The sequence below is a fragment of the Salvia miltiorrhiza genome, chromosome 3 (assembly GCF_028751815.1).
Source record: "Salvia miltiorrhiza cultivar Shanhuang (shh) chromosome 3, IMPLAD_Smil_shh, whole genome shotgun sequence".
NCBI classification, from domain to species: Eukaryota; Viridiplantae; Streptophyta; class Magnoliopsida; order Lamiales; family Lamiaceae; genus Salvia; species Salvia miltiorrhiza.
In genome coordinates this window covers 61,205,213-61,230,724 of record NC_080389.1, presented here as the reverse complement: position 1 = coordinate 61,230,724, position 25,512 = coordinate 61,205,213, and the positions used below count along the sequence as shown (strand labels likewise).

At 36.5% G+C, this 25,512-nt stretch overlaps 4 protein-coding genes across 11 annotated transcripts; 3 read left to right on the top strand and 1 right to left on the bottom strand.

The window, feature by feature from the left end:
- Window positions 1-1,547: 1,547 nt before the first annotated feature.
- On the top strand, window positions 1,548-2,932 carry LOC131015159 (U-box domain-containing protein 39-like). The gene is made up of 2 exons (XM_057943430.1): window positions 1,548-1,966; window positions 2,378-2,932. Exons 1-2 carry the CDS (start codon window positions 1,559-1,561, stop codon window positions 2,849-2,851), a joined length of 882 nt encoding a protein of 293 aa, XP_057799413.1. The 5' UTR covers window positions 1,548-1,558; the 3' UTR covers window positions 2,852-2,932.
- Window positions 2,933-5,932: 3,000 nt separating this feature from the next.
- Window positions 5,933-9,672, top strand: LOC131015160 (uncharacterized). Its single transcript, XM_057943431.1, has 10 exons — window positions 5,933-6,139; window positions 6,625-6,717; window positions 6,854-6,968; window positions 7,824-7,860; window positions 7,969-8,038; window positions 8,112-8,216; window positions 8,744-8,894; window positions 9,011-9,093; window positions 9,188-9,281; window positions 9,375-9,672. The coding sequence occupies exons 2-10, from the start codon at window positions 6,693-6,695 to the stop codon at window positions 9,454-9,456; spliced, it is 762 nt and encodes a 253-aa protein (XP_057799414.1). The 5' UTR covers window positions 5,933-6,139; window positions 6,625-6,692; the 3' UTR covers window positions 9,457-9,672.
- Window positions 9,673-9,860: 188 nt separating this feature from the next.
- On the bottom strand, window positions 9,861-15,281 carry LOC131015155 (protein tesmin/TSO1-like CXC 2). 8 transcript variants are annotated; one of them, XM_057943419.1, is made up of 10 exons: window positions 15,133-15,281; window positions 14,265-14,514; window positions 14,017-14,169; window positions 12,748-13,349; window positions 12,591-12,671; window positions 12,331-12,517; window positions 12,162-12,272; window positions 11,956-12,022; window positions 10,922-11,039; window positions 9,861-10,841 (listed from the first exon to the last, which is right to left on the bottom strand). In XM_057943419.1, the coding sequence occupies exons 2-10, from the start codon at window positions 14,496-14,498 to the stop codon at window positions 10,184-10,186; spliced, it is 2,211 nt and encodes a 736-aa protein (XP_057799402.1). In that variant the 5' UTR covers window positions 14,499-14,514; window positions 15,133-15,281; the 3' UTR covers window positions 9,861-10,183. The 8 variants fall into 8 exon arrangements, with proteins under 8 accessions (XP_057799402.1, XP_057799407.1, XP_057799401.1 ...); XM_057943424.1 differs by having other exon boundaries at window positions 12,162-12,260; XM_057943418.1 differs by having other exon boundaries at window positions 15,018-15,273.
- A 4,969-nt stretch (window positions 15,282-20,250) lies between these two features.
- Window positions 20,251-23,549, top strand: LOC131015153 (G-type lectin S-receptor-like serine/threonine-protein kinase SRK). The gene is made up of 7 exons (XM_057943416.1): window positions 20,251-21,530; window positions 21,832-21,945; window positions 22,031-22,212; window positions 22,279-22,492; window positions 22,598-22,835; window positions 22,923-23,073; window positions 23,147-23,549. Exons 1-7 carry the CDS (start codon window positions 20,345-20,347, stop codon window positions 23,357-23,359), a joined length of 2,298 nt encoding a protein of 765 aa, XP_057799399.1. The 5' UTR covers window positions 20,251-20,344; the 3' UTR covers window positions 23,360-23,549.
- Window positions 23,550-25,512: the final 1,963 nt, after the last annotated feature.

The window sequence follows — 25,512 nt, the reverse complement described above, 5'->3', positions numbered from 1 at the left end:
CATTTTTAGAAAGTAGCCACTTTTAATGGGACACCCAAAAAGGAAATGTGGCCACTTTTATTGGGACGGAGGGAGTATCAAATTTAATTTATGAAGAAATATTTAATAAGCATCTTATGTTTAAGTTTGTAATAAAATATTTAATATGGTATAAAAAATATTAAAAATAATTTTTAAACAAATAAGTTCCTAAAATTTTAAAATATTCTATTTTCTTTCTCTTTGTTAAAATTTTACAATTCTTTTATTTTTGTCTGTGTATGAAAATATTTATTTATATGAAAAAATTGATGGGAGAAGAAAGAGAAAAAATGGTGGGAATCAAATAATGGAGGGAGAAAACTCACCTTTTATATATTATATAAATTTTTAAAAAATGAATTTATTAATTTTGTGAAAGAACTTTTGTTTATGGGTTTAATTGTAGTACTTAATGAACTTTGGGGTGTTAGTTGCTATCAACGTTATGTTAGGGGCTTAAGTGTAGTTGGGGTGGTAATGCGCCGGTAATAGTCAAAAGGCGGGTCGCCTTTTTTGCCGCCGCCGTGCCGTCGGTAATTGCCGGCGGCGGCGCCGCCGTCGGTAATTTTGGCCGCTATTTTCGCGTTTTTTTGTAGTGAACGTTAGGGGTGTTTTTGCATATTAACCCTTTAATATAATGTGTATATATTATATCATCTTAAATTTTTCATGTATGTTTTGATTTGGACGAAATTAAAATTCAGGGCAAATTCTGAAATGAGCTAATGTTTTTGTATTTATACTACAACTTTATATAGCTAAAAAAATATATCAAAATTCACTAATAATTTTTGGATTTACAATCAATTAACGCCTCAAAAAAATATGTTGTAAAATGAAAATCAGTAAAAAGTAATTAAAAGTTCCAAAAACCCTTTCAAGACCAATAGAAATTTTGAAAGAAAAATATCTAGATATTTTGGTGGAAATTTTAAATAGATAATAATAATCATTAGATAAAAAGGTTTTGTCAAGTTCTTGGTGATTCATTTGATACGCCTCCAATTATAAGATGATTTTATTTTTATTTTAAGGCTACTATATCTTCATTCTAAATATAATATTTTAAAATATAATTTTTTTTATCACCAACTATAAGATGGTGTTATCTTCATTTTCATGCTGCTATATTCACATACTATAATATTCTAAAATATAATTTTGTTTTACTATTTTAATTAAATAAGTATCACCGTGCATCGCACGGGAGTAATACTAGTTGTAAGAATTGACGAGATGATGATTTAATTAGTCACACTTCAACAATTACGTTAAAATCACAATTTCACAATTAATTTCACAAATAGTTCACGATTTTATTTGCCAAAACCTTCAAGAAAATAGAAGCATATATTAGAAAGATGAAAATTTATGTACACGTCATTAGTTCCTTGTTGTCCGGCTGAAAATCCCATGCAACTTGTCGTCTCATAATCATCGATTTAATCGGACTCTTGTCGTCTCATTACACTCACAAATAATTAAGATCCAATATTTGTCTAATTAATCAACACAAAATTAAGCAAATAATTTAGTGATGATGGCAAACCGAGTTCGTGAAACCATCGTGGAATGCATGAGAGTAGCTCAATCCTCCGGCGGCGACGAGGAGGATCGGTGCGAGGCGCTGCAAACCCTAGCCACCATCACCAAGATCAGCCCTCAAAATCGGAACCTGGTGGCACAAGTCGACGGCGCCGTCGCCTCGCTTCTCGCCCTCTCCAAATCGCCTCAACATCGGCTCCAAGCTCTGGCGCTCTCGGTGCTCTTCAATCTCTCCCTCAACCCCAACTTTAAGCACTCTTTAGCTCAAAGGGACACCATTTTCCACCTCACTTCTCTCATCCACTCGCCGGAATCCGCCAAACTCGCCGCCTCCTTCCTCTGCAGCCTCGCCATGCTCGACAAGAATAAAGCCAAATTCGGCGTCGCCGGCACCGTTGAGGTTTATATTTTAAATGCTTCTTTCCTGCAATCCAATTTTTTTAGATTGTTTCTTTGTTATATTTTAGGAGACGTTCACTTCTTGTGATTGATAAGATATGTAATTGAATATTTATATTCAAATTATTAGTTTACCAATCACATTCTTTGAAACAGATAAAATTAATTTAAATGATAAATGTTATGAAAATTCTTGAAATATCTTAAAAAATCAATCCAATAATAAACAAATGATTAACTTATCATTTTCATTTATTTAGGCTTCTATATGTTCAACTCTTTCATTTTTGTGGGTGTAGATATATATTATTCTTAATCCATAAGTAATAATGCAAGAACGATACAAGATTTCCAAAAAAAAGAAAAAAAAAAAGAAATGCATGAATGATACAATGGTGGTGGGGTGATTCAGGTTCTAGTGAAGGCGGTATCCGGGCCGTGCGGGCCGGCCACTCACCACCTCCTCAGCTCTCTGGCGGAGCTGGTGCAGTTTCACGGCAACTGCACGCTGGCGGTCCGGGCGGGGGCGGTGCCGGCTGTGATGACGCTGGCGGAGAGCGGCGATGGAGAGGAACTGGCCGGAATCGCGCTGGCGATTCTCGGGCTTCTGGCCCGGTTCGAAGAAGGGCTGAGCGAGCTGAAGAGGACTGAAAGGATCGTGGCCCGAATGGTGGTGATCTTGAAGAGCGGCTGCTTTCTTAGTAAAGAAGGAGCGGCGGAGATTCTGCTCAGGTTGTTTGACGACAGCGAGAAGCTCCTCCGGGATGCCGCCGAGCTGCCGGAGTTTTTCTCGGTGCTGGCGGAGATTTCGGTGGGAGGTTCGGGCCGGGCTCGGGAGAAGGCCAATTTGCTCATGAGAAAGCTCACGGATGCTAATTTGTACTAAAATATATGATTAATTGTTTTTATCGATATACTTTAAGATATTCAAAAGTTTGAATTCCTTTTAGTAAATATTGAATTAGCCTATTCTACTTTTACTAATAATATATACTATCTTATAATATCGCCTACACTATATCTTTCCTTTCGATGAATTTCTAACCATAGTAGAATCACTAGTACTTAAATTTTCAAAACATGCGTGTTTGATATATAAATTGAGATAAAGGGTGATAAATAAAATTTAGATAAATAATACCTAGATAAATAATATTAAGGGGAGGAGATATTAAATTTCCCAGTAGAACAGTGATATAAGAGCGGGCCTCTTGCTTAATACGGGTCTTCTTGTTAATCAATATTGCTATCAAACACTTAGATAAGACATGATTATTTATCTATTTTACTTTTTCTAGGACTATCAAACATATAATTCTTTTTTCAATATAACTCAAATTTTCACAATCAATGCATTCCTCGTCGATCGCAATATGGGGCCTTGACGAAATGAAATATGTGAATGAAAATCTAGTGTACATATCAGAAGCATCTTCATTCTTCATGGAGCTAATTGTTAAAATAAGATCCTAATTTTTAGTATTTTTCAAAAATATGACTATATGTTACGTAATTTGAAAATGAGTTACGAAATTTGAAAATGAGACTATAGCTTCCACTTTTCACATTTACATTCTTATTTAACACATCAAAATGAGGACTATAGCTTCCATCACGATCCAAAATAGAAGTGTAAATATTAAAAATTGAAATTATAATTTTTATTTTTAAGTTCTATAACATACAATCCTCATTTTTAAATTTCATAACATATAATTCTCTTTTTTAAAAACACTAAAAGTTATATACATAATTTAACAATTAACTCCATCTCCATGGATTTGATACATTTCAAGATGAGATCCAACATTCAATTATTTTCTATTTTTTGTTGTGAAGCATAAAAGTTTGACAAAAATGTACCACGCAATGATGACATAAAGAATTATTGATAGTAAATTGCGAGGATAAAGTTGAGAAATTTCACAATTACCCCAGAAAATAATTATATCCAATAAAGTAAAAATATAAATTGATGACTTTATCACGAGTTTCAAATTTCAATCACCCGAAACAAATTGATAACCCCGTTCCTTTATTTATTTGTTTTAATTTTTTTTGGCACGAGAAAATGGGACAATCACCTCTCTCGTTATTTATATATGAAAATTATTTGTCGCTTGAATTTGTACAAATGTGGAACTTCGTTAAGGAAAAAAAATTCAATCCACAACTACTTTACAATTTGTTCTTTTTTTTATATACAACATGGATAAATAACAATAAATCTATGCAGCCACATTGTAGCCACCCACACACTGATATAATAAAGATAATCTCGATTTATTTAATTTATTTTTTTTAAATAAAAATAGGATTTAGTTATTTTATTATATTCTCTACATTGTACTACTTATTTTATTAAATTTTTTTTGCATTTTTTATTTATTTATTTATTTTTTAATAAAAATAAAAAGTTACCAAAAAATTGCAAAAAAATAACTATAATGTAGAGAATATGATAAAATAACTAAATCTTATTTTTATTTTTAAAAATAAGTTAAATAAATTAAATTATTTTTTACTTAAGTAAATTATGGGTAGCCACAATGTGGCTGTTTAGCATTACGATAAATAATCTGTAACCTTGAAACAAAACATTAGAGAAAAATATTTGTGGATTCGATTGTTATGAATTTTTATGATTCCATACATGCTTTATATTGTGCACACGTGATCATAATAATTAAATAATTATGATATATAACACCAAAAATATGTGCATCATTATATATTCATTATTCAATACTAATTATTCATTGTCGGTTATTTGGACAGCAAATTAAGAGCATAAAGGGCCACAATGATGAGTAATCCTCGTCCTTTTCTAATTAAGACAAAAATAAAAAGGATGGTTTAATCCATTAGAATATTTTCAAAGTCTCTTAACTTGACTGAAATTGGAATTATAAATTATTTCATTACTTCAAACTTCTTTCAAATTGTTCATACTCTTTATACTGTTCGAGAACATTCAACGTGAAATAATAAAGCAATATATGGGAGAAAAAGAAAAGGTAGAGATCATGAAAATCTTGACATCCATATCCAAAACTTAAATATTGAACCATCATGTCATTTCACATTCAGATTATGTGTTTAATTACACTGTTATGCATATATAAGTTAATTATATTTGACAGTATTCTCTAATCAAACAAAATAGTTTCAACTTCAAGAAAAGAATCATGGTATCCAAGAGGCATTCTCATCAATATTAGCATAAATCAACACGTCGAATGTCTACATAAAACAAAAGGGACTTTAAATTTTAAAATACAATTAGCAATAGACAATTCTAATGGGAAAGACACATTTTCTTTTCAGGAATTAAAATTTAAGCACTTAAAAGTAGATTCCTATGCAATCCGTAATTCGCTTTTATTTTAGATAATATTCCATTTGTTTTCAAATAAGTGTCCTTCATCACATAAAGAAAATGCATATTAATGAAATGCAAAATTTATTCCTTGTACTCTTAATTATTGTAGGCAATATGAAGAGTATAAAATTGTAATAGTATAGGAAAATTGAACAAAGATAATTTAGTAGTTTAACATCACCTTTGCATAATTTTTTTAAATAAGACACTTATTCGAAAATAAAAGGGATATTGGCTAGTAAATACTTGAACTTTTCTCATTTTCTGATTTTGCACCCCAACTTTAAAATCTATCTATAAATTCATAAATTTTGTATTCTTTTTGATTTTACACCTAACGAAGTTTTAACCACACATCGTTGTATCATTCTTGCATTATTACTTTTTAAAACATAACACTGAAACAAATGGAGTAATTTGAAGTTTATTTAAACAAACTAATTATGATACCTTATTCATAACATATATTCCGCGATTTGCTTCTACAAAATGTATGAAATTAGCACTTTTTTCATTCTTTTGAATTTTATTTTGAAGTGGGAATCCTACTTTAGTAAAAGAGAAGTGCTCCTACTATTTTGAGGCCCTAGAGCAGTTCACATGAAAACAGGGTACGGTCTAGACAAATAGGCAGACAAAAAGGAATGTAGAAACCGGAAAAGCCTAAGCACTTTATTGCAGTGTTCAATACTTACAACTCTAGAACCTCGGCTCCAAATTAAAGCTTAAACCCCACTTATCTTTCACATTTTCACACCGCTAGGTTCAGCCATTTCTATCTTCTAGTATCAGGTTCTTCACTGTGTAATCTTACTTTTCAGCTTCTGGGATTTTGATATTTCTGCATTTCTTGCAAGAAAGATTCTATTTTTAGCTGGTTTGCAGCTGCAAATGTGCATAAAAATGAAGAGGGTTAATGTTGAGTTTTTGGTTTTTTAATTTGCTTGCTTCAATGAAGAAAAAATGGTGATAACTTTTCTCATGTTGTTAGCTGGAATTGATTCTGTGAGAATGTGCACTGCTAAGCCGTTTCTTTTCTTGATTTGTGATGATGGGCTCTGTTACTTCTATCATCTTTGTGGTCGTAAAGATTGTAGCTTTTTCTTTTTCCCTTTGTTTCCTTTTTGTCTTGCTTTCTCTATCGTTTTCAGGGTTTAGTTTCCTTATCTTTTTTTTATTTATCTTTTAGCCCGTGCACACTATTTTACATCCCAAATTTCACACTTTGAAACTCAAATATAAATACAAGTGCCAATGTGATCTTCATTTCATTGCAGGAGCTAGTTCAATTGCAATCACTCAACACATATACACTTGTGCATTTGTTATAAAATCGAAGCGAGCTATGAGCTTCAATAGCGCTGCAGGGGGTATGTAAAGTGTAAACTACTCTCTTTTGGTTGATTACGATATGACAAATTGTGTGTCAGCTGTTTTTAGTTACAGAATTCAATATTTGTTATCAATTTATAGAATGTGCTATAAACACTTGTCTCTTACATATAGGTGGCCAACCCTCTAGAACAACATTTGAGTTTGGAAGGACTCATGTAGTCAGGCCAAAAGGGAGGCATCAAGCAACGATAATTTGGCTACATGATCTTGGTGATAAAGGGTCTAGGTATTATGTTCTCTTTCGTTCGTACGAAGAGAATCTGATGTGTATACGTGTTGATAGGGAGTTTCAAGAATAGCGGTGATAATCACATTCATCTTGAATTGCATGATCAGTATCTTTATTTGTTCTTGTATGTGGTTGCATGGATTTCGGTTACTCTAATCTTCAGACTAATTTAACTACAAGCATGTGCAGAATAAGGAAAGATTGCTAAATGATAGGATGCCTCGAATTTTGAGTTTTAATTGTCTGTTGATGAGGGTGTGTCATCTAGTCTTGTAACCAGCTGTGCTACTAATTTACTATGTAGAAGATGTAGAACAGGGGACCACTTACTCACTAACTGTGATTTCCCCATTTTTAAACCATTAAGCATTGTATGTATCTATCTGGATTGTTGAATCACAGGCTGTAAGTTGTTAAATTGTAATTAAGAAATAGCAGGACTCTGAGGATGTGACTGTTGTCTTCGTCTATCATCATATTTAACCGCATCTTACTGAAAAATGTGGTCCCGAAAACTATGTAAGTTGGCATACTTTGTAGGTAGTAATCTATTGTAAGCATAGATACATGAACTTTCGGAGTAAGTATATACTCCTAACTTGCTGTTATGTTGTCAACTCGATTAAAGTTATTCCATAGAATAATTGTCTTAACTCGTTATGTTATTTAATTCTATTCGTTCTTCCTTCTAGATTGGTGTTGCTTATTTTATGTGCTCAAATATCAGAGTCGCGACACATTAATATGTCTAACTTGGCAACTTTCTCGAGCCTCAAGTGATGGTTCATGTATGCATATTCTTACCCTCATTGCTGATCCAGTGTGATTCTGATTTTATTCATGCTTTTGCAGCTGGTCTCAGCAATTGGAAAGCCTTCCTCTTCCTAACGTGAGTTATTCGAAATATTTTAAGTCATTCCATTTCCAGGTCTTTCATCATCTGGATGATACAACATAATAACCCAATTCATTATCTCATTTTAAACTGATAATGCAGGTAAAGTGGATATGCCCGACTGCTCCTACTCGTCCAGTTTCTTTATTTGGGGGATTTCCTTGCACTGCATGTAAGATATTTTTCTTTACTCTATAATCTTTTTCGAATTTCGGGAATAACATATTTATCTTCTTTACCGGCAGGGTTCGATGCACAGGATATTTCAGAGGATGCACCTGATGATTTACAAGGATTAGATGCATCAGCAGCACATGTTGCTAATCTCCTATCAACTGAGCCTGCTGACAGTAATTTTCTTCTCCAAAGCATCATGAGTTTTCTTTTAAAAGGATGTTTTTATGAGAGCTTGGTAAAAATTACTATATTTTTCTAAAATAAATGGAACAACCAAAAAACACAAAGAAAAAACATCTCTAATAATCTGCTAAAATTGTATATCATTGCAAAAGGTGTTTGCCTTTCACAAAGGTGCTTGGCTTTGATTTTCTCAACAATTTTCCAGATATTGCTCACCTTCTTTTTCTATGAAATTAGCTCTTTTACTAGAGTGAGGTCTCTTGATAAGATCACATTTTTACTCATCAAATTGGCCAGCAAACTCATCAGAACAATAGGTATGGTCTAATTTTGAAAGGATTTGCAACAATCTCCCTGGTGAATGCCATCAGTTTAACATGCATAAAAGGGATCACTTTTCTCGGAATTAGGAACATCTCATGACCCTACGGCCTACTCAAACTTACGCTTTTCATGCTGTGTTTTCAAATTGTGTATAGAATGCTGATGCATATGAATCTCTGTTATATATTCGCAGTCAAACTAGGTATCGGTGGGTTTAGCATGGGTGCCGCAACTGCTCTTTACTCAGCTACATGCCACATTTTCGGCCAATACGCCAATAGGAACCCATACTTAGTTAACTTGAGCTGTGTTATCGGCCTCAGTGGTTGGCTTCCATGTTCCAGGTACAACTCCCATTCTATCGGCCTCAGTGACCTAACACGTTTTATATAACATAAATAATCAGCATGCCCTTGGTGATCATATGGTCTTTTGCACTCAACGGCTAATTGTTTTCTAGGATGTTAAGGAACCGAATGGAAAGGTCAAATGAGATTGTAAGGCGTGCAGCATCACTGCCCATTTTGCTTTGTCATGGATCTGGTATGTATGATTTATGTTTTCTCGCGATCTCAAGTTCAACATCCAATTTCATCATGTATTATCAGTTCCTATTTGAAAGAATCTTGTGTTGCAGGGGATGATGTTGTGGCTTATAAACACGGAGAAAACTCCGCACGTACATTAAGTTCAGCTGGATTCCAAAACCTAATGTTTAGATCGTATGGCGGGTACAGATACACCCAAACCTATCAACTTGTGTAACACTGAGTTAGCTAGCTTCTTGTTTCGTCCGAATCAATCCTATTTCTGCATTCATGCAGGCTTGGCCATTACACCATTCCGGAAGAGATGGATGAAGTTTGTTGCTGGTTAACTGCGAGTCTGGGGCTTCAGGGATCGTAGATTGAGAAATCCGGGAGACGGTTGGGGGTATACGTGAGAAGAAATCAAAATAAAACATAAATAGCTATCACAGGTTGAAGAAGTAGTTTGAATAGGATAGAAATACTGTGTAAAATAACAGTATGCTTTCCTTTGTATCCTGATGGTAAATTGAGACTTTTATGTTTCAGATAAAACCTGTTGCTCATTCCCATCCAAAATCATTTCTTTTATTTATTTTCTGTATTTTTTGGCTGCTGCTGCTCCCATTGGACTTAAATTGGAGTTAACTTTATGCATTGCCACTGTGCTTAACATTAGTGATTGAGCTAATTTCATTATATGCTCTACTTAAAGCAAGCTTGTGATGTCAAGTAAGAATTTGAACATAAAATGACGAAGATAAACAGATCTTTGAATCATAATTGCATCAATTGTTCCCAACTAGGGGCCTTTATTAGTTAAGTAAAGGTCTAAATTTCCAAGATAAATTATGGAAAGATATCTCAAACAATCCAACAATGTAGTTCAAATTCCTTCATTAAAATGAATCTTGGACAGAACTTGGGCGCCCGGCTCGTCTCTATCCACGGTGTTTAAAGAGTTGCATCATCAGATGAAGAAAATTGATTAAGCTCACCTTGTTTCAATGGAATGAATGTTTCACAGCTCTTCTGATGGCTTTCTTTAGACTTTATCTTGATAACTGCAACTTCAATATGTTACCTTTTGCCTTACTCAGTTTTGATTACTTATGGCTGGAACCATCTTGAGGGCTGTTTCTCTCTTGAGGTAGGCCTCTTTTGGAACCCGCGCATGGGGTGAGAGGTGGAATTGAGGGTACGGCTTTCAGGATAAACTTGCGCCCGGTTCTCAGGCCATTCAGAGAGCACAAACCAAGTTCATGTCGTGAGGCATGAGGAGGGGAAACACGTTTCTTATTTGGGGAGCTCGATTTCACAGCATTGGGGGGTGCCGGACTGTCCCTCAATATATCCGGAGTATCATCTTGCATGGTGTTGTTGCATAGCTCACCATCAAGGTCAACTACCTTCAGAGGTCTACTTGCTCCAGACTGAGCCATGGGGGTGCCTGGTGAACAAAGCAAACTAAGGAAACCTGCTGAAGAATACTGATTGGCTCCAGGAGGATTCCCCGTCTTGCCAATTTGGTGACGAACTGTTGAGAATTCACCCGGAGTTTCTACATTACCAAAATACAATTCCTCCTGGGAAGATACTAAATCCAGATCTTCCAGAGCACCTTCTGAAATCATGGCATTATTGTCTGAGTTTATAGGAGACAACGGGGTCATGGCATTTGGCGTTGCAGAGGTGACACCTGATTCAGGTGACTGGAAACACCTCCTGGGACGCAGACATCCTTCTCGAACATCCTTTCTGTGGCTGTGCAAGTGCAAATATTAAACGAGGCAACTAGAGTTGCATTATATAAGGGGTCTCCTACTTGGAGAAATCATACTTACTTGAACTGTACTGCTGGTGTTCGAGGAGTCAACTCGGAATGACATAAACCACCATTTGAGCCCGCTGTTGTTGCAGAAGTGCCTTCTTTGCTCAAGGCATCCTTCTCCAAGCTATATTCTAGAGAAATAACGAGCATCTCAGTTCAGATCAAGCGAATGAGCACATTTCAACTTTTCAGGCAATTGAAATGCAAGAATTTGATCACTTGATTACACTGATACAAAAATTTACTAATTATTCATGCCAATCATACAGTTGTCTGATGGTTTCAATTAAAGAAAACTTCAGTCCACATGTACTAAAAAATACACACCATAAAGTCTTAAATAATTATAAATCAACCACTCTTATTACAACGATGATAACATTTGGAGAGTGTTGTGTAGAATTGCAATAATATAATCATAAATGAGTGATACACAACTAGTAAATATCTAATATGGTGGACCAGGCAATAAAAATTGAAAAATATTAAATATATAACACTTCTGAAAAAAGGGGATGGCCAGAAGTGAGATTTTATTCAATCTCCTGTGAGGTTCCATGTGAGGTATTGGTTGAAATTGGTGAAATGGCACTCCCATCAAAAAGTAAAAGAAAATTAAGAAAAAAAGTTAATGGAGCCACCTTGACAAACGTTCTACTGAATAAAGTATGCATGTTGACGAGTGTGCATCAAGTGTGTGTTTCATAAACAAGTGGTACACAATTATTGACCATCTTAACATATGGTGTAATGTCCCGGGGACTCGGGCGGCGGGAGACCGTGGCGATACAGTTGTACAACAGACTCTGCCAGCAACTACTTAGCATCCATCCTTGTATTGCCAAAATGGTTAACCCAAGTTACTAGTTAAGTCCATTATACCGTATATAAACTCCTCAAGCATTCATTACCTACCCCATGTGAGACATTACACATGGTGGACCAGGAAATAAAAAATGAGGGGAAGATTTTATACTTAATTAGGTTCAAGACATGGATATGATCGCTTAGGCTCACTAGGACATAGTTATATAGTCCAAGTCATACCTCCTTTACGTCCGAAGACATTTTTACATCCTTCACATCTGCATCCAACTGAGCAACCAACATTTGCCTTCTCCACAATAAACAAACTCATTCAATAAGAATAAACTGAGGAAATAGAGTTATGCCAAAGGAAAATAGAGACCGAGAGACAGAAAAGAAAAGAAAAATGGGTCTCGTGTCTAATGCATGAACACACAATCACATACATGATAGCACTCACAGTACTTCTTGAGACACATGGACTTCTTGCAATTGCACCCCCTCTTATGCCTTGCAGAAGATGGTGTGAAGAGGGTTTCATCTTCCTGTGAAAAATTCTATATTTCAAATATTATTTTACATGTATATCAGTCACAAACTATATTGGATTAATACCCCAGAACTGCTTGCAGATGGCTCGATGATGTGTTTCACAATTTTTGGGGCAAATGCAAGAGGATTCCGTGATTCAATTTGTTGCCGTGACTCAAGAACTTTGTCCTCGTATTCTGGTCTGTTATAGCACCCTTGGCAAGCACAAGATCCAGCACAGTACAACCCAGCTGCAAAGCAATCACAGTACCTGCAGAAATCAAATTACCAATGGGTAAACCGGTGGCTGCAAATAACTATACACGGAGCAGTGATGGACTTACAACTTTAGGCATTTACTCTTCCTACAATGGCACCGTTTGCAACCATCACCATCACCATTACTGGAGTCGGAAAATCTCTTCCTGGAAAATTGAAACAGATTGGTCCCAACAAAACATAAGATATAAACTAATAGGGCCTGATAAAAAGTAAGCTTGCCTTTTCTTTTTGGGGTTCGACTTGAATTCGTCCAAAATGCCATCAGTTTTGATATCGGTGCACACGCTCTTGTTACCTTGAGCTGATTGGTCATCTACTAGATTGTTTGAAGATTTGATGATGACTGTAGCTGAAGATGTAATAGAATTAACTGCCGCTGAGTCATGGATTTTAGGCCCCCTATCATCAGTGCATGCTGAAACATTCTCCGGCGGAGAGAATCCTGTTGAACTTTTTGATGTATCAGAGAGATGAGAGTTGATTGTGGGAGTAGACTTCATTCCTCGTATGCTGAAGTTAAAACTCTGAGCTGATTTTGTATGTACTATAGCACCAGACCCAGCTTGCAAAACATTGATGATACTATTCAGGTGCAAACCAATACCGGAAGGCTTGGGAATATTTACAGTATTGTTCCTACTTTGAGGATACGGAGGCTGGATTTTCTCGGTCTCTTTCCCCTTGATGGGAGTGCATGGTAATTTCAAAGGTGATTTGGGGGCTCCACTGTTCGAAGGACTTTGGGTTGGCCGACTTATTACTGTATATGGATTATCTTCAAGTTGGAGACTGCGTCTATGTATCCCATGGTGTTGAAAATCCTGTTCAATTTCATAAATATCTAAGAGAAATTTCCCACACTAATCAGATACAAATTTATATCAAACAAATTCATATGCATTTGACATATTTTCTTTCTTTTGTACAATAGTTACAAGACTAGAACAAGCAATGTTTAGTGTTCATAAGGAGCAAGATTACATAAACAACTACTCAAGCATAAACTAGATATAGAGAACATGCATTGAACTTATATTGTCAAAGACGGTTAATGGAAGAGAGTTGATTGAAGACATACAATTTCTATTATGTGGGTGCGACTGGGATGGAACATAAAACCAGACAAGTTAGGAGATAAATTTAAGTCAGTTATGCAGATAAGAAATATTTGAGATCTAACACACAATAGCATTTAACAGATAAATTATGAAAGCTACTGGTGATGAACGATAGCATTTGAAGCAGTTTGTACATGACTGCTTAATATAGCAGTTGAAAACACTTGATATGCTTCACTTAGATTTTTCCCAACTCACATTCAAGAGAGTAAAGAATGATCGCACACAAGATTAGATTCTTCAAAGTGAAAATACTTAAAATAACCAAACTTGCTATATTTGGGTTCGGATATTCTACAGCATCTTCAAAGTAGTCACAGCAACTGATAAATCAGTTTATTCATTTTTCATATAGCTGCATAATGCAAACCTCAGGATTATTTTGAGCTTCCTTCAAAATTGGTTCAGATGACACTGCTGCAGTAGCATCAAGCGAGTTTTTATTCTGTTTCTCAATTTGCACTGGTCCTAAGAGGAAATGAGAGGCTTGATTCAAGGGACAGGTTTCCTCAGCTTCTACATTCTGCAATTGCAACTTATTAAACGATGAACAAACTACATAAACATGAACTTTTAACATCACAAAAAAATGGGAGAATCTGCTGGATTATCGTGGACCTCAGTCATCGAATCCTGGTTCTGATTTCTCGAAGGCCGGCATTCGTGAAAGTCAGATTCAACCGCTGGACAATGATTGCTAGGTACGCTGTCTCTTCGTCGTGCATCAGTTTCTTCTGCACCAACAACAATCCATCCGTCGTCCTCATGTACCTCTTTGATTTCCCCAATTACAGCAGCATCTGATGCTTGATCAATTCTTTCAAATGAAATTTTTGGATAACTTGAGTCCATGTTTACAATAAAAGTCCTGATCAAGTAACAAACAAACAGAAAAAAATGTCATTTCTGAATTCTGATATAGGTTAGAGCACCTTATTCCTAATTCCAGCATTTTTTACTTCACATAAAGATGGCATTTCATTTTATCAACATGAAATCCAAAACCCACTAGCTCAAACATCATCTAAACAGATACCAATATCATCTCATTCCAGATTGGAGAACAGGATCTTTATAAGCCCCATCTCTAAAAACCAAATCATTTGCTTAAATGAAAAACACATATAATGGTCCAATTCAAGAATAAGATCCCCCAAAAATGACAAGAACATGTCTCAATTTTACCAATAACACATATTTACTAGCTTCTGATACCTTTTTCTCAAAATCAAACCAACACCATCATTTCAACATTAGTTCAATTGACAGTCACATAAAATTAAGCCAGGAAAATATGCAGAAGTAACTAGTAAAATTCAAGGTAGATCCACATTGAATTCAAGGATAAATCTGAAGAGAAAGTCGATGTACTTGAGTAGTATTAGTTCCAATTGTGGTGGAGGCAGGTTTGGAATATCTAGGCAAAGCCTATTCTCCTGAAACCCTAATTCCAAACAAAGATAAATGCAGCCTTCGCATTTCCTGCCTCTCTCTACTCAATTTCCATCTTTGGGAACTCTGGAGTCAAATAAGCATGTGATATATGATGATATTATCACCATGTTTTCCTTTTCATTTCAACACCAAAAAATAAATAGATTTATTGCATTTTTGCGTAGTGAGATGAATATTAATTAAATAAAAGATATTGATGTAGAGCGGTTTTAAATTTAGCGTGACTTCGGCGGGAAATGCCGTATCTCACTATTAGGGCTCAAGCGCCAGCTGGGTTAGGCCCATTTAGTAGACTGAGCTTCTGTATAAAATCAGCCCAACAAAACGTCTAGCCCAAATATCTCTATTTAAATGAATGGAGGTCTATATTTTAAAGGGTTAAAGTGCATATGCACATCTCGAATAGAGGCTTCGACCTTGGATCAAATATAAAATATCCCTCATAATTTCAAAAAATATTGCAATTAAACTTAGGCCTCTAACGACCGTTAATCGTACAGAAGAAGACCGTGCAGATTGAGAGGCAGCACGGTGGTGATCGGAATTGTGGTGTGCGGTGGTCGAAACAGGAAGGGACAACCGGTGGGGGGAGGGTTCGTTGGGCGGCGGGAAAAAAATAAAAGTAAACGGATGCTTAACGGTCGTTAAAGGCCTAGGTTATTTGATCTAAGGTCGAGAATGAGGGATATACGCTCTATCGCCTCTACTTCAGGGGTGCATATGTACATTCACAAAATCTCCTGTACACCCCGACCCGAATCCTGACCCGTATATAACCAATTGGACTATCATACCCGAATGTCAAGTGTTACTGTCATTTACATGTAGTGTTAGTGTCATTTTTCGAAATAGTGTCATTTGTAAAACAAAATAGTATTAATGTTATTTTCGAAATATTGTCATTTGTAAAACAAAATAGTGTTAGTGTTATTCCAAGATCGTTAGTGTTAGTGTCATCTCAAGAAAAAATAGATCAAGATAATCCAATTGGATCAGGATTCGGGTCGGGTACAACTCGGGTGTATGGTACACCCAAGTGTATAGGTGACCACCTCATGTACATTAACCCTATTTTAAAACCTTCAATCTTATTTTAATAAATATTTGATTGAACCTCTGCATTTAAACTTGATTTCTGGATGGTTTAAATATGTGATGAGATTCAGTGTTCCATAATTTTATGTGTGTTATTATGTCCTATTTTTATACTCCTATTTATTATAATACTAATACTTAATTTTTATTTCAAAAAATTAAGATTTAAAAAATTGTATACCATAACTATGAATTTATCAACCTATTATACTAGTTAATAAAAGTAAAAAAAAATGATAAAAATAATTATATATTCTAATTAAATGTAATAAATTTTAGTTAATATTCATAAAATTAAACTAAAGCATATAATATTGAAATTGAAAAAAAATATTTAAAAAAATAAATACTAAAATTAGAAATGTGACATCAAATGGACTTATGGACAATTATGATAAATTGAATTTTAATCCGATTAGATAATATATAGTGATGCTGACTTATGCGCGTGTGTTGACAAAATGCTTCAGCTGATTGATGAAAAAATATCATAGAAAATCAAACAACAACTCCATTCTTTACTAAACTTGAAATCCCCACGTTGTTTAAGTAGTCAAACATTTGAACGTTTCAAGCATATGATAATACATTAAGCTAGAATTAATATCATTATCTTGCAGAAACATCAAACCCTGTGGAATAATTAGATAATCAAGTCTCCTTAATTTATTTTTCTCCTCGTCTTCTCTTTCTGAATAATAAACTGTTGTTGTTTTCTGGGTTAAAGGAGAATGTATGGTTGAAGTGATAAAATTGGGTTTGACATTGCTTATTGACTTTGAAGCATCTCTAGATCTCTTTTATTTAAGGGTAATCATATTTGTGCTCACTATCATATTATCGGATTCTTAGGTAAGAAGATATCGTTTTATTAAGGGAGTAGTATTTTTCAAAAAATACTGAAAGTTGAAGATATTTTTATGAACAACGGTGAAACAAGGGGACACGAAAAACATAATGGGTTTATTGCCTATAAATACACGAATTATACCCAAATTTTGATTTTTAACCAAATAATTTTTTTGATCAAAAATTACATGAATTTGAAATTTGACCTGAGCGTAAAAGTTCCCTGGCAATAACTTGATTGTCTGGAGTTCGATGCCTCTTGACGTTCTTTTTTTAATGATATTTATATTGTTGGGTTTTGGTCACTGTAAGTGTTGAAAATATATATATATATATATATATATATATATATATATATAGTTTCATGACACCAACTTTCGTAGTACTATTTTTCGACCATTTTCGGTGATCAAAACTCAACAATATAACTATATAAGTATCATTAGAAAGATAATATCAAAATATTTACAATGACACCTTCGGATTTCCCGTCATACTTTAAACAATCAAGTTATTAGAGAGAATTTTAGTCTCACGTCAAATTCTAAAAAAAAATATACTACTGTATTTTTTGATAAAAATAGATTTGATTAAAAATCAAGATTGAAGTATAGTTAATATATATATTTATAAGCAATTAATCCAAACATTATTTAGAGTGGATTTTTAAAATGGCCACTTTCATATTGTAAAGATAAAAAATGTCCACTAAAATAAAAAACTTAAAAAATGTCCACTGTTACCAAAATACCCTTCACATTAAAAATTAAAAAAATGTCCACTTTACATCACCCCTTTAAAAAATCCCGCAATTCACAACCAGTGTGAATTCACAACCAAAATTTTTTGGTTGTGAATTCACACTGGTTGTGAATTGAGAATTCACAACCAGAATTTTTTGTTTGTGAATTCACAGCCAAAATTTAATTCACAATCAGTCGAATTCACAACCAAAATTTAATTCACAACTAGAATTTTTTGGTTGTGAATTCACAACAAACAAATTCACAACCAAAATTTAATTCACAACCAGATTTATGTTGGTTGTGAATTTACAATTAGTCGAATTCACAACATGAATTTAATTCACAACTAGAATTTATTTTGGTTGTGAATTCAAGTAGTTGTGAATTTGAGTTTTTAAAGTTTGAATTCACAATTAAAACTGTAATTTATTTTGATTGTGAATTTATAGATTTGGTTGTAAATTCAAGAATATTAAGTTGTGAATTCATCGAGCTAGTTGTGAATTCAAGAACATTAAGTTGTGAATTCATCAACCTGGTTGTGAATTCTTAAATCTAGTTGTGAATTCATAAATGCGGTCGTGAATTCAAGAACATTAAATTGTGAATTCATAAATTTGGTTGTGAATTTAAGAACATTAAAAAAATTGATGTACAACACCAAAATACAACAACTCAATCTACCATCAAAATACATCAATTTCTCTAAATCAATAATCAAAATACAACAAAATATTATCCGAATCTATTCAATCTACAATCAAAATACAACAATTCCTTCGAATTAACAATCTCATCATTCAATCTCCAAATCAACAATCTCAACAGATCTTAGAATGAAAATCATTCACAAACGTCTCAAATCTAAAGTTTTTTTCAAGGAATTAAGATAAAAATCCCCAAAATTATTCAGATATGTAACTAGGTTTTTTTTTGCCTGGGAAAACGCGCCGCCTCTAAGCGGCACCGCTGCCGCTATGCATCGAGAATCTCCTCATTAATTCCCAATCAAACCTTGCCCAATTCGACGCCTTCAACCTCGAGAAATCCCTAATCCTGCCAATCAACAAGACATTTAAGGTATTATACTATCGCACTTCACTATCTTCACATACATACTTCACACCCCAACAGATCATGCTTCAATGAATTAGAAATTCAGAGAGTATAGAGTTGAGTATTGTGCAAATGGACATAGCAAACCACACACTTGTTATATATGGTTTATAGCATTTTGCAGAAATAGTATGATTTGTGCATTAGTATATTGCCACTATACTTAGAACCAAGACTCCAAGAGCCATAAGAACTCGAGCAGGCTTAGCATAATCCTTAAGTAGAGAAAAGAAGCAGTCTACACTTCGTTGTATTCCACAGTAGGATCCGATAGAGGGAACGTTGCCTATGTCTTGATTAATAGTATATGAACTCAGAAAATCGCAGCAACATCAAAACTACAAAAGATCCTATCTTGCTTAAGCCTACTGCGCAACCAAGAATTCACAGCAGGTAAGATTAAGACTTAGCTTCTAGAAGAGGAGAGGCTGACTGCCCTGTTCAGTCCAGCCGCAACGGCAATAACAACGGCAAGCTCCTGCTGCCTCGGCGAAGTCCGAGAACAACAGCAACGGCGTGACTCGAACTCGATAACTCCACCGGAGCGGAAGCGCGGCAGCGGCGGCGTTTTCAGGCGCAGCAGCGTCGGCCTTGGGGCGGTAACATCGCCTGAGTTTTCAGAACCGCGGCGGCGACGGCCGAATTGAATCGGCATGAGAAGAGTTAGGGCTTTCTTTACTCCAGGCGCCGGAATATCAAGAACAACAACGGGAGATGCTGACGGGGAAGAAGACGGCCGGAGAACCTCGGCAGTAACCATTCCAGATTTGGGGAAAAATTAGGGCTTTCTTACCCCATACCTTCATCTGACTTGAGAGGGACAAATTGAGGGAGGAAGATCGACGGACAAAGGAGAGGTGAACACACTCACAGGCGGCGGCCTCTTCGAGAAATCTCGAGAGCAGCAATGGCGATTTCCAGATTAGGCGGAGGAGAGGTTTTCACGGATGAAGATCTCGTAGGCAGTGGCGCGAAGGTCGGCATCGGAGAGTGTGGCGGCGGGGTGAAGCAGCAGGTAGCGGAGGAAGGGAGATTGGCGGGGGGTGAAGCAGGAGATGGCGGAGGCGACGAGGCCGAGGCGGCGGCGCTTCGCCGGCGATCTGAGCTCGTCGAAGGGAGGGAGGGAGAGAGAGAGAGAGAGGGAGAAGGGGGAAGGGAGTGTATCGTGAGGAGAAGAGAGAGAAAGAGAGTGGAGAGAGAGAGTACATATATTTAAAGGAGGGTATTTTTGTCTTTTCAATCAAAAAGTGGACAGTTTTTATTATTTTTATTTTAGTGGACAATTTTTATCTTTACAATATGAAAGTGGATAGTTTTATATATTAACTCCATTATTTAACCCTTCGTCTAATAAGAGTGCGCTCACACCTATCTCATCTGCGTTTCTTGAGAAAACATAATCTTTTACAGCAAGATCAAATTCTTATTTCATCTTTAATGATTTTCACGATCGTTCTTGGTCAAATGAGACATGCTGCGTGCTTGCTTTTCTTGCTCTCTTCTATTTGGCTATGCAACGCAGAGGACACAATGAGGCCCAACACAGTGCTGAGGGAGAACGACACTCTGGTCTCCGCCGCCGGCGTTTTCGAGCTGGGATTCTTCCGAGATGCCGTTTCCGGGCACGTGTTCGTGGGAATCTGGTTCAAGAATCTCGCGAAGAAGAAGCCCGTGTGGGTGGCGAATCGCGACAACCCGCTCGAGCATCTCTACGCGGCTTTCATGATCAGGGACGACGGCAACCTCATCGCCACGGACAGGCGGCAGGCGCCGATGCTCGTCAACTACGGCAAGCTCGCCACGACCTCCAACACCACCGCCACGCTTCTCGATTCCGGCAACCTCGTTCTCAGACAGGAGAACGGCGGCGGCGGCGGTGAGATTATCTGGCAGAGTTTCGATTTCCCGACGGATACTCTGCTTCCCGGCATGCGACTCGGCTGGTTCCGCCTCCAGACGCCTCAGCCACGACGGCAGATTCTGCTGTCGTGGCTGGGCCCGCAGAACCCCTCCCGTGGCGATTTCACGGTGGGGACCGCGTACGAGGATGCCAGCCGAGTCGCTGTCTGGAACAGGGACGTCAGCCACGTGGACTTCGGCTGGATTGGGAGCGACGGATTGTTCAAATTCGTTTTCAAGAATTCGTTTTCCAGCTTCAACCTCAGCTACGCGTCCACTCCCGACGACAAGTACGTCGCTTTCGACGCCGCCGCCGGCTACGACATGTCGTGGCTGGTGATCGCGTCGGCGGGGCAGCTCGACGAGTACGCTCTGCGGGAGGGGAGGCTCTCCCTCGTGCGGCACGACCTGTGCGAGGCGAGCGCGAGCGTATGTTTGGTGGCCACGGAGGCGGCGGCGCAGAGATGCGGGGTGTACGGGGATGCGTTTGCGGCGGTGAATGGATCCGTGCCGCCGTCTTCGGCGTCGGATTTGAACGTTCCGATCATTGATGACTTTGACGACTGCGAGCTCACTTGCCGCACCAACTGCTCTTGCGTCGCCTTCGCCTTCGGGGATTCCGGCTGCCGGCTTTACTACGGGAGTTGGAGTGATCTTCGCGGCCGCGGAGGGGATGGAAATGGTGTTTTTTATGTTCGGCGCGTCGCAGCAAGGCGGAAGCATGGTAAATTTTCGACGAATTAATGTCATCGTGGCTAGTTGTAGTTGCGAATTAATGTCGTTGTGATCCGATTATTTAATCCATGTAGATATTTCAAACGTACACCTTAGTATTAATTTAGGACAACTGACAATCCTGTGAAAAATCAGAAAGATTGAAAATTTATATATTTGGATGCAGAATTTTACTTACATGTGTAGAATCAAATACAATGAAAAGTCTTGCATTTAAATATTTGCAAATGGCTTTGATTATTTGTATGTTCTTGTTATGCTACACTTGATTTATTTATTTATTTTGTTAGGTGAAAAGATGAGGAAGCTGGCAATAATCATCCTAATAAGCTCAATAACTCCAGTGATTCTAGCAGCTGTAGTCTTCTGGTGCTTCAAGCGACGACATAAACGCATCTTTGCAGGTTTCATTCATCTCCCCTTCTCTTCATCTCAGAAACAGAACAAGCAAATTGTGATTTCTTGAATTATTTTCATGGATATTGTCAGCTAACCAACTCAGAGATGCTAAATCTGCAACTACAATCGACATATGGAAAACCAACGATGTCGAGTTCATTGGAGAAGAGCACAAGCTGACATGGTTTGGCATCGGCACGATCGAGAATGCAACGGACGGTTTCAACGCAGAGAACAAGCTCGGCGAGGGCGGTTTCGGACCGGTCTACAAGGTGAGGTTTCACCATCTCTGTTGGATTCTCCAAACACAAATTGATCCGTGTCTCGTTGTTGCTCAGGGGAAGCTCCCGGGCGGGCAAGAAATCGCGGTGAAGAGGCTCTCAAAGCGGTCCGTTCAAGGCGCCAAGGAGTTCAGGAACGAAGCAGCAGTGATCTCCATGCTTCAGCACAGGAATCTTGTGAAGCTCCTAGGCTGCTGCATTCAAGGGGAGGAAGAATACATATTAGTATACGAATACCTCATCAACAGAAGCTTGGATTCCTTCATCTTTGGTAGGGTTATAGTGAAAATCAGAATAACGGATAAGTCAGCATACAGTGTTGAATAAGCTGCTTGTAACGCATGAATAGCTGAACAAGTCTCCCCTGCTGCTGCAGATGACTCGAAGCAGGCATTACTGGATTGGAAGACGCGGGTTGGAATCATTGAAGGAATCGCGCAGGGGATCCTGTATCTGCACAAGTACTCGAGGCTGAGGATCATACACCGGGACCTCAAGGCGAGCAACATCCTCCTGGATGGCGACATGAGGCCCAAGATCTCCGATTTTGGGATGGCGAGGATCTATGGCGAGAACGAAGCTCGTGCAAGAACAACGAAGATCGCTGGCACATAGTAAGAAAGATCTTGTTTTCTATGTCTGATGAGTTGCGTTTTTCTCGAGCATTAAGCATGATTTTTTTCATTTTTTTGTGTGTTTAGTGGTTACATGTCTCCTGAATACGCGATGGAGGGGAATTTCTCTGAGAAATCGGATGTGTTTAGCTTTGGGATTATAGTGCTGGAGATCATCAGTGGGAAGAGGAACGTCTCCTTCTTCGAGGCTGATCTGTCTCTGAATCTGCTCGGCTATGTGAGCTTCGATACTCGACTCATTGGCTCGTCTCATTTATCATGTTTTGGTTAACACGAGCTTCGTTGTCTAGGCATGGAAGCTGTGGAAAGAAGGGAGGAGCATTGAGTTCTTAGACGCCACGCTGCAGGCTGGCTCGTGCGAAGCAGCAAAGTACGTCCGGCTAGGGCTGTTGTGCGTGCAGGAACGAGCTGCAGATCGCCCGGCCATGCCGGATTTTGTGGCCATGGCGTCCAACGATGTAGCTGCTCTTCCTCTGCCTAAACAGCCTGCATTTTTGAGCTAACTGTATAGATTTCATGTTACCACTTTAGCACAGAATTTTTTAATTGTATATTCTTATAGAATTGCTGCTTTTTTTTTTTTTTTTTTTAAGTGTAGATGTAGATGTAGATGTGTCTTAGATGGAATTCAAGTGAAGGGAACTATTCTTTTTGAAAATTTGAAGGTATCAAACCATGTAAGCTTCTATGAAATTTCTTGGCCAATTAAAGGTCAAATGCCAGAAAAAAATGGAAGGGGACATATATCCACAATTATTCAACTAACCATATATATATGGGATTATAAAAATAAATTAAGAAAATTGTAATTAGACTTACCATCTTGGATTAGGATACATCAGCTCTAGGATGTGCTATTTCAAATTATAAAGTGTTTAAATTGAATTGAAGTTTCGGAATCCGGAGTGGTTCAAAAAACCAACTAGCACTTTATTTGTCCATTTATTTATTTTTTAATTTTGATAAATATTCAATTATTAGAACTTTATTGTTTCTTTATTAAAATAAATTATTTGGAATAAGGTGCAAAATACCCAAAAAATTATAATGATGCACATGTACTCACTAAAGATTGCGTAATATTGAAGTCTCAAGTCCCATTTGGCATTTGTGGTGCATTATGTATATCCACATATTGGGTTATCGTCAACTTACATTTAAAGTTTTTTCTTTTCTTTTTTTAATTAGTGTATTGATTTAGTGATAGAGTGGTTAATGCTTGACGCTTAAATATTAGGTTCAAGTTCATCATTAGACGATCTTTTTTTTCAGAAATATTTTATTTAAATCTAACTATTAATTTATAAAAAAAAAAGACATTATGTTCTTTTTTGTTAGATTAAAAAGATATAATGTTGAATCAAGTTCAAAATTCCAACTTCATATATATCATATGCGCACATTAATTTCACCACAATTTTTTTTTTCATTTAATTACTTTGCAGTCAGATCCAATAACCAAATCGGAACACTGCACATTTTTTTTGAGAGAGCTTAATTAGTTCGAAGATGTATACTCCCTCCGTCCCATATACATAGGCTGATTGAGATTTTCACAAAGATTAAGAAAAATAATTGAAAATGAAAATATATAATATGCCCGTATTTATTATTCAATGATATATTAAAATTATAGTAAATTAAAGAATTAAATAGGGATACAATAGTAAATGAATAAAAAAATACTACTTTTTATAGAAATAGACCTATATAAATGGGACATCCAAAAAAGGAAAACAAGCTTATATATATGGGACGGAGGGAGTATTTTATAATTTTCATCAAAATTAATTATTTTAATTTCGGAATGTATTCATATTATGCAAATTAATATCGATCTGCACCATCTAAAAATTTGGTTGGGCAATAATATAAATGCAAACATACTTACAAGTCAATCTAATGATTAGTAGCTACTAGCTAGCTAGATTTCCCATCTTCTCTACGTTACAAGTTAGCCACAAAGATTGCACAATAGGTTCTACTTTTGGGACGAGTGAAGAAAACAATAATTTACACTTTGCTTTATTAATTAGCATTTTATTCTATATTAATATTAATATAATACGAATAACGTTAAATCTAAAATTGGAGTGCAATGTATATAACCTAAACTAAATTATTTGATAATTGATATCCCTCTCCAACTCAAAACTAAATTAATTTTGTTTCATTTTCACCCCACAAATTGCTTTGGCCATCTTTAAATTACAAGTGGATCGATACTTGGATGCAAATGATAGATTACGCTTTGGAAAAAATGTACAGTCAGCTTATGGGTTAATTAGTAAAAGTAGAAAGGTAGCAAGTTTACGCTAACTAAGGTATAGTATTATTTAATTAAATTAAATTAATTTGTATATATATGGTGATGGTGGTGCATGAAAATTAAGAAGCATCTCCCAAAGAGAGGAATCGAATCAGTCCCCCCTTTCCTTTCTTTTTGCTTTTTCACAGTTTGCAACAGCTCTCTTTAACACTCCCCAAGAAAATGGTGGGTGATATACTCATGCATATCTTAATTAGGGTTTTCTTTTCTTTCCATTTTCATTATTAACATTTCTTCTTTCTTCAAGTTTGGCATATATGCTTCCTCTCATTTCCCACCTACATATATTAATTTATAGATGCATATTATGATATCATCAAACACATA

What these genes read in the sequence shown, in the direction of transcription:
- LOC131015153 (XM_057943416.1), top strand. Translation starts at nt 20,345, where the DNA reads ATGATTTTCACGATCGTTCTTGGTCAAATGAGACATGCTGCGTGCTTG. An exon ending in GTTTCGGACCGGTCTACAAG is followed by an intron (nt 22,213 to 22,278) that starts GTGAGGTTTCAC and finishes GTTGTTGCTCAG; the next exon opens with GGGAAGCTCCCGGGCGGGCA. An exon ending in CTCTGAATCTGCTCGGCTAT is followed by an intron (nt 23,074 to 23,146) that starts GTGAGCTTCGAT and finishes TTCGTTGTCTAG; the next exon opens with GCATGGAAGCTGTGGAAAGA.
- LOC131015155 (XM_057943419.1), bottom strand. Translation starts at nt 14,498, where the DNA reads ATGGACTCAAGTTATCCAAAAATTTCATTTGAAAGAATTGATCAAGCA. An exon ending in TCGAACCCCAAAAAGAAAAG is followed by an intron (nt 12,672 to 12,747) that starts GCAAGCTTACTT and finishes TCAATTTTCCAG; the next exon opens with GAAGAGATTTTCCGACTCCA. An exon ending in AAGAGTAAATGCCTAAAGTT is followed by an intron (nt 12,518 to 12,590) that starts GTAAGTCCATCA and finishes TGATTTCTGCAG; the next exon opens with GTACTGTGATTGCTTTGCAG.
- LOC131015160 (XM_057943431.1), top strand. Translation starts at nt 6,693, where the DNA reads ATGAGCTTCAATAGCGCTGCAGGGG. An exon ending in GGTTGGCTTCCATGTTCCAG is followed by an intron (nt 8,895 to 9,010) that starts GTACAACTCCCA and finishes ATTGTTTTCTAG; the next exon opens with GATGTTAAGGAACCGAATGG. An exon ending in TTTGCTTTGTCATGGATCTG is followed by an intron (nt 9,094 to 9,187) that starts GTATGTATGATT and finishes CTTGTGTTGCAG; the next exon opens with GGGATGATGTTGTGGCTTAT.
- LOC131015159 (XM_057943430.1), top strand. Translation starts at nt 1,559, where the DNA reads ATGATGGCAAACCGAGTTCGTGAAACCATCGTGGAATGCATGAGAGTA. An exon ending in GCGTCGCCGGCACCGTTGAG is followed by an intron (nt 1,967 to 2,377) that starts GTTTATATTTTA and finishes GGGGTGATTCAG; the next exon opens with GTTCTAGTGAAGGCGGTATC.